Here is an 8,537-nt window from a genome sequence, read left to right on the forward strand (position 1 = left end):
AAAAATATTGCAGTTCATCTTCAGCCAAAGCAACCTCGAAAAGCCAGAATTCATCCTCGCCCATTACTTCCCACTAAGTATAGAAACATAAGAATTTGTAGAAAAATAACAGCACAAAGACACCCTTGAAAAGACAAACACCACAAGTTAGAACACAACAAAAAACACAAGCACAAATCAGTAGACCATATAAACTGTTTTTAACATTATCCGTTCTTATTTCACTGCATATGATACCAACGCCATATCTTCAACATCAACACCAATTCCCCCAACGCCAAACAAACAAGAACAACTCAGAAACACAACCACCGCAAAAAGATCATTATTCCCAGATGACTACAAAAATGAACCGAAGAAAGAGTAGCAATCCCCGCAAATGTAACCAAATAAACAACCTACAGTCATGTAAATAATCAACGTTACACTACGAACAAGTAACTACCATAGGCACTTTTGCAGATGCAAATAACTAGCACTCTGCAGCCGATCCCATCAAACACTTTTAATTATTCAACCAATATTAGTCATGCCCCATATATATAAGCTAAAACACACCCGGGCCGAATCGTTACTCATTACTAACAAAAAGTTAATTAACAATTTATTTAGCAACACCCCGTTTCAAAGTACTATATTGAAATAAATAGAATAAAGTGGATATAATTAGGGTTTTTTTTTTTTTTTTTTACAAGTAGAAAAAAAGAGGTGTTCATCATTTTGAATTAATCGGTTCGGTTTGTTTAGTTCTTAAACATTTGAAAGTAAAATCGAACTGAAAAATAAGTATTAACTTGAATTTGAATTTGAATTCGGTCTTCTATTTAACTGAATTCGAAAAGTTCAAATGCAAAACCAAAAACGAGTTTTGATTTTTTTGGTTTTAATCGATCATAAAATCGTTTTCAATTCGATTTGATTTTAACGATTTGATTTGGTTCGATATTCAGATTAAGTTTAATCAAATACTCCGCATTAAACACCAAACGTGGATGGGTGACTATCGGTTTAGAGCGTTTTCGGTCTTGTTTGGTTGTATTAATTTTTGAATCCTTCATTATTTGATAAAGGTTATCGTTATTTTAATAATAATCGTTTTGTTAGAAATAATTATTATTTTTAATAAGAAAAAAAATTCTATCACAAACAAAACTTTTTCTACGTTATACGTTATAGATGGCCAAATGCTTTTCCGTGCATATACCACAAGTATTATAAAATAAAATAAAGAGCCCTTTGTATTTTTGGCCACATAATAAGTTAGACAAATCAGCGCCCACACGACCACACCGATCATGTGTAGCCGGCCAAACCACTCCCCGGAAACCACAAATATTCCGGCAAGTTTCGAAACACACCGATCATATTAAATGCAAATCAACAATCTCGATTAACCATTCATGGAAATTGAAGTAAGAAAGATAGTAGTGATCGTAGAAGAAGTAGATGTTGCAAAAACAGCACTTGTTTGGGCACTTCATAACGTTCTTCGATATGGCGATTTAGTAACTCTTCTTCACGTGTTTCCAGCAACTAAGAACAGTGGAAGCAGATCGCGTAATCGAAAGAAACTAAGATTGCTTCGATTAAAAGGCTTTCAATTAGCTCTTTCTTTTAAGGATATTTGTATTCATAGTTTTCCTAATGTGAGTTAATTTTGATGATTTGATCAATTTTTTTTATTACCCTTTTTTTTTATTTGATTATGTTTTAGTATTTGTAACAGACGAAAATAGATATTGTTGTGACGGAAGGTGACGATGAAGGTGGACGGATTACGGATTTGGTTCGACAGATTGGTGCACAAACTCTTGTTGTTGGTCTTCATGATCAGAGTTTTCTCTACAGGTAAATTTTATTTACTTTTACGTAAAAACCCATCATCTTAATTCTTAATTTTACCATAAATGTTAATTGTATTGTATTTTGTACAACATAGTAATAACTAGATGTGGATAGCTTCGCGCCGGGGGCTTTGTTTTGGATGTGAGTTAAAAAAAAAGTCTTCTTTTGTGGATCTATTTTGTAAAAAAGAATTTTTTTCGACATCTAACATTGAAGAGTTGTTCCTTTTGTGAAAGTTGCTTCTTTTAGCGTTAAAGTTAGTTGATCTATTTTGTAAAAAAAATATTTTTCAATATCTTTTAGTAGCATTGAAGGGTTGTTCCTAATAAGAAAATTGCTTCTTTTATCGTTGGAGACAAAAAAAAATGTAGCATAGCTGTGACTTATGTGGGTCCTACTGTTTGAGCGCAGTGTAAAAGTCGGTAAAGCGTGGTGGGTGTTTTTGGTGTTAGTGATGGGATAAATAATAATTTATAATATAGGTATAAAGTAGAGGGTTCAATTTGTATTTTAATGGAAGTTAGTGGGTTAGTTTGTAAAAAATAAAAAATTGAATAGTACTATTCATAACAAATAAGACAAATTTTGTCTATTAGTTATATTGGTAATGGTAATATCTATCAAAAATGATACATATCATCATCTAAAATGATAGATAAAACTAGTTATCGAACCCTCGCTTCGCGCCGGGGGTTCGATTTTCAATGTATTTTATTGCGTTTAGTAAAATTATTTTGTGGCTAACGATGATGTCGTTGAAGCGCAGCTCGAGTCGAACTAAAAGGTATAACCCGTGAGAGATTTAAATGTTATTTTAAATTAACAATATATGTGTATCTCCGCGTTTCGCTATGGAATTGTCGACTTTTAAAAAATTTAACGCAAAATCAACGTGTATGAAAAGTACATCAAATATTTAGCGTTTTTTAAAAAGCGTCCGTTTTGCGTATAGCTAGTGACATTGTGTTCCTAAAATTATTTCGAGTTTAACGATGGTGTCGAAAAAATTTAACTCGTTGCGAGCGAGAAGATATGACCCGTTGAATATTTGGGTAGAGTTTATTTAAGATTTTTTTATGAAAATGGTTATTTGACGCTTTACCCCCTGTTTGGGAGTCGATTTGAATTTTTCAAAAAAGTGTGGGGGGTTTTGTTGGGAAAATGAAATTTAGTTAAAATTTTATTTAAAAAAGTAAAAAGTTGAAAGTACTCCCTGATTACTATTCATAATTTTTTTCGATTAGTTAATATATAAATTAAGGTGTTGTAAAGTGATTCGTATATCATTTTCTTCTTGGCATACATCACCAAATAAACATTTTAGACATTTTAGCCCTTTCTTTTTTATTGTTGTATCAAAATCGTTATTTTTTCGATTTGAATTCTAAAGTGTCCAAAATTATTCTAGTTGGTGGTGTATGACAAAATGAAATATAGTATACGGATGACCTCCCATCAAAACATATTGGGTTAGTTTCAACTTTTGTATTTTAAAAATTAAATTAAAGTAATAATGGTTTGAGGGAACATCTATTCAACAATAACGAGGTAATGAAAATTTAAATTTCAAACTTTTAAAATGGTTTGTCAAGAGTAGTTTGTTACATGTTGGTCAACGGCATATATTTATGTTCATCACCGACTATGACGCTTTTTATATAATATTAATATTAATATTAATATTAATATTAATATAATATATTAATATTTAAATTTAAATTCAATGTTAAAATATCAATATCAATATCACTGTATATTATTAGATTTTAAAAGAAACAAATTGATGGTAAGTGATGACAAAATGGGATTACTTTTAAGTAAAAAATAATTATTATTTTTTTATAAATTCAAGTAAGATTGGTTGAATTCATATACAGAACATGTCATAAACGGTACACTACGTGGACGATTAAAATATGCACTATTGTGAGTTGTGACGAATGATTCTACTTTGTTCCATTTTGAAAATTTTAGGGCAATCAATATGTGGTTATTATTAATCAATATATATATATATATATATATATATATATATATATATATATATATATATATTGTTTTTTGAGAAAAACAAACAACAAAAGCATGTTATGGGTGCAGAGTGGTGGTGGACAGGACACATAAACTATACAATTGGTGATACGATGTCGTATAAATCCAATTTTTACATAATAAAATAAATTTGTGTGTGTTTGGAGCTTGATAGTTTAGGAGAGATGGGATTTTAGGTTGTTAATAGATTTTATTAAGATTTTTATGGTTAAAAAAATCTCTTTAAAAAAAGTTGTTAATAGGTTTTATTAAGATGTTTATGGTTTAATGAAATTATCTGATGATGATTCTGATTTTTATGACCGTTTAATATGCTGTTAATTAAGATTTAAACTTTAATCTCTTTTAAAATTTCATAATCATAATCATAATTTCAATTAAAAGACTATGATGATTATGGAATAAAAATGTAAATCGTTAAGTAGCAAAAAGATTCTAGACTCTTGAAATAAAAGGTTCTTCAAAGTTTATTTATTAAATAAGTTCATTTTCGATTCAAGCTTCCTAACTCTAGGCTCTTAACTTGTGTTGCTAAATACGTTGTCCTAGTTTGGTTATGTAGTCCTTTTAATTTTATTTCTTCTTGGTAGTCCCTTAATAATTTTTTATCGTTAAAAAAGTATTCATCGATCTTAATATTTAAATATTTATATGTCTCAAAATAATTGACTATTATATAAAATATCTATTAAATATCATTTAACTTTCTAATTTACCCTTATGCTTTATTCTTGAGTTTTATTTTTGAAACAAAAGAAAGGAACTGAAAAGAAATAAAAAAATAATTCATGTTCTCGAGTTTTGATAGAAAATAAATGAAAGAAAGTGAATGAATTATTGAAATTATTTTCCGTAAGTTTTCTTTTCAAATTAAAAGGATCAAACTTCCTTTGCCTTCATCTCTCATCACTTTATTTATTTTCTCTCGTAATTAAACTCGTAAAGAGAGTCTTATTGATTACTTTCAATCAACTATTTCATATATAAATTCAGTCAAACTTATTTGAATATAAGGGTAAAACTAACTTTTATCAAACCTATCATAATTTCAACAAAATTATTAATAATTTATTATATGCCCAAGACGTCTCCCTACTTGCATTAAATAGCATCCTTAGCGTGCGCCATTTTCAGACAGAGGATAGGCACAGTTCGTTGAAACCAGAGCCAACCACTAACTTGGTGTTGGTTGGCGCATGATGTTATGTCCCACCTGCTTTTCATTTTGTACATTGTGTTTAGTAAGTTATACATATTTGTGTTAGAAAGCAAGTTGTAATTTGATAATCCATGATAGTTTCTTAAATCTTGAACTCGTTTCCTAATTAACTATCTCGACCCTTACAAGCCTTGGATTGCACGAATTCTCAATTGAGATAAGACAATAAATCAATTTGATTTTAGACAAGAACAAAATCAAATCAAATCTCAATCGAGTGAGTGGGTTCCGACTTCGCGTTCAGGCTTCTGTCGATGACTCTTAACCGTCGTTCAAAAAATAGTAGAACAAATCAAATCAGAATATTGGTGAGAATGAGTAATATTTTTGTTTTCGTATGAAGGCATATCTGTTTTCGTGGGGGGAAAATGTATAATTCGGTTGCAAACGAAAGGGTACAACCCTTCATTTTGACGGGACACTATGTTAACGAAAAGTCACACCTTTTAGCGGAAAAAATCATTTGGGCGCAGCTTTTCATTAAGCGTGTATAGTAGTATATCGTTTGGATTTGGGCGTTGCCCCGTCTAACCACTCACAGGGAGCAGACCCCTCAAAGGGGCGCTGCCCCCTTGACCCGCGACAATATCATGTTAATTTTTACGGGCGTGTACTCTACACTCTACTAACCCGTTGTTAAATATAACTTGATTATCCATGTTTTCTAGTAAATCCCAATTAACTAAGATGTTTGTTGGATGTACTAAAATCACTAACAATTTGTAGGTATTATTTGTGGATATTATTTAGTAATATGATATGGAGTGTTTAGTGAAAGGTTAATGAAAGTGGTTGGTGCAGATGTAGAGGAGTAGTAAGAAAAAATAATAAACTTTTAAGGTGTTCTTGAGTATAAAAACATTATTAAACTTTTAAGATGTTATGTGTGGTCATTAATGATAAAGGTTATCCTGATTCCTGGTTACAGAATATTCCTGTATTTTATCTTGTATATATCTTAATATCTTATAATATTGTTGTAAAACCAATATGTGTCAAGATGATATATTGTTTTCATGCCTTAAAGTTTTCATAGCATATTTAGACTCCCCCAATTGTATAGTATGGACACTTATTTGTTTTACACATTTAAGAGTACATTGTAAATTAATGAACATGGTATGAATGATACCCAACCTTATGGTTGTACAATAAATCCTTTAGCCAAAACTAGATGGTCCCAATTCGATAAACATCATCGTAGTGTGATTGATAAGTTTCCAGCTGCAAACAACTCGTAATTAAATTCTATCGTAACACTTGATCTATAGCGACGTAGACCTTAAACGGCTTCGTAACAGATAACTAGTACTAGTACAATTATAAGCGAGACATGTTCATAACAAAAAAACGTGTGGTCATCTTTTTATACTTGTTATGGAATAGGTTAGCTATGGCCCACAAGAACATTTCCAACAACTTTAATTGCAAAATTCTTGCCATCAAGGAACCTACTTCACCATTAACAACAACAAGTAGACCCATTTTGTCAGATAGCTCAACAAGCATGGACTTTTCTCAGATTGAAATTTCTACATTGAGGTACAATTCTCACTTTCTAACTTTCTTATTGTATGATATAATGTACGCTACCTAATCACGTCATCTCGTGATTGTTTTCGACCCCTTTATCAGGACACTTAAAGATATTTTGCTAGTGAGTGTTGAACCCGAAACCTTTTCTGATGAATGATGATATCAGAATCCTAGTTATTTGACTATCTGGGATGGATATCCCATAAATTTTACTATTTTGTATTCCTCCCGTCTCAATTTAATAGTTCATATTTGACATTTTTAGTCTTTCTTTATCAACTTTGAATTAAAATATTTTTGTTTGTGTTATATATTATTTAATAAAATTTATATAAATAAAAACATGTTTTCAGCACAATACATTCATATAAATTTCATCAAATAATACACAAAAAAAATATATATTTTAAGTTATAATTGACAAAGAAATACTTGAAACGTCAAACAGAGAATATTAAATTGAAACGGAAGGAGTACTATTTTGTGTTTATATATGTGTCTCGACTCTAAGTGACTTGAAAAATAACTAATAAATAAAAAAAATGAAAATATGTTTAAGTTGGGTTAGTACAAGGAGTTGTTCACTTGTTTGGGTAAGCTTAAATAGCATATGGGGTTTTGAAAAAGGCCACATAGCTTGACTTATGAGGTAATCAATTTATGTTTATGACTTATTTAAACCCACATAGCAGACTAGTACTCCGTAGTTGTTAAGAAAAAAATTATCAGCATTTTTTGTCAAAACAATATATATTAAGATAAACTTATATTCTTACCCTTAAAACATACCCAAGTCATGTCTAACACTTACTATTAATATTTTTCTTTTTGACCAACGGATCTTCGGTCCAGCGGTACCGCGGTTACACTTGTGTACTCGCAGGGCTAGAGGTCTCGGGTTCGAACCTCGTCACCCGCTCTAGGAATTGAAATATATTCCTTGAAGGTGGCCCAAAGGGAAGGTTTTACCGACCCGCTCCGAGACTAAGGTCCAGCCCGCCTGCCCCTCGGGATGGTTTAAGAGTCGGATCCTCAGAGTGTGGTTCGGGTTTCCTGCCCGAAAGCGCGTGTGCGTGTGCAAATGATGACTAGGTTTCGGTCCGGACTGATGCAAGCTTGCCTTTAAAAAAAAAAAAAAAATTATTTTTCTTTTTGGTTAGGATGAGTAACAGAATGTGCTATTTTCTTTGTTATGATGACCAAGAAACCAACTGTTTGGACTATTTTCTTGTAAAACACGAAGATACAATTATCCAATTTTTAATCAAAATTAAACTTAATAATCATTATATTCTTTGGATAACTCTTGATTTGTTGCGATTATATGATTGTTGCAGTGTACCTGAAGTTCCTCCACCCAAAATCCCATATCAAATATGTCCGGATCCATCTGCAATTATATGGAGATCAAGAAGAAAAAGAAAACAGTGATTACTGATCAGTATTTTTAATACAATTAGCTAGAGGTGTGCATGGTCTATTTTGGTATAGTTTTAGTCATAAAACATTGATCATAAATCGGCTCATTTTGCTTACGTACCGCCTTCCGTTTATAATTTCATACAACACTGCAATGAAAGTGGAAATTAACACAGTTACTCTTCATGATGACAACTTTTCTGCTGTTTATCAGCTCTCAAAATTTTGTGCACATAATATTTCCTTTTAGTGGTTTTGTTATTTTCCTATTTTAATGTTAATTGATTTCATTAAATTAAAAGTATTACTTCCACTCCATCACAAAGAGTAACTAACTATGACCAACTTAGTCACAATTTGTGGTTCCAATTAAACAATTTCCGTTTTCGATTTTACGGTCTATTTAACAAGAAATATTTAACTTTTTTCATGTCATAAAACCTCCAATCCATTTAAACATTAAAAA

At 31.0% G+C, this 8,537-nt stretch overlaps 1 protein-coding gene across 1 annotated transcript; it reads left to right on the plus strand.

The window, feature by feature from the left end:
- The first annotated feature begins 1,232 nt into the window (after positions 1 to 1,232).
- Positions 1,233 to 8,281, plus strand: LOC139893896 (uncharacterized). Its single transcript, XM_071877096.1, has 4 exons — positions 1,233 to 1,646; positions 1,727 to 1,848; positions 6,503 to 6,658; positions 7,990 to 8,281. The coding sequence occupies exons 1-4, from the start codon at positions 1,401 to 1,403 to the stop codon at positions 8,081 to 8,083; spliced, it is 618 nt and encodes a 205-aa protein (XP_071733197.1). The 5' UTR covers positions 1,233 to 1,400; the 3' UTR covers positions 8,084 to 8,281.
- Positions 8,282 to 8,537: the final 256 nt, after the last annotated feature.

Source organism: Rutidosis leptorrhynchoides, chromosome 2 (genome assembly GCF_046630445.1).
Source record: "Rutidosis leptorrhynchoides isolate AG116_Rl617_1_P2 chromosome 2, CSIRO_AGI_Rlap_v1, whole genome shotgun sequence".
In the NCBI taxonomy this organism is placed as follows: Eukaryota; Viridiplantae; Streptophyta; class Magnoliopsida; order Asterales; family Asteraceae; genus Rutidosis; species Rutidosis leptorrhynchoides.

Coding starts and splice junctions, on each gene's coding strand:
- LOC139893896 (XM_071877096.1), top strand. CDS start 1,401: ATGGAAATTGAAGTAAGAAAGATAGTAGTGATCGTAGAAGAAGTAGAT. Junction 1,647..1,726: donor GTATTCATAGTTTTCCTAAT/GTGAGTTAATTT, acceptor TATTTGTAACAG/ACGAAAATAGATATTGTTGT. Junction 1,849..6,502: donor GATCAGAGTTTTCTCTACAG/GTAAATTTTATT, acceptor GTTATGGAATAG/GTTAGCTATGGCCCACAAGA.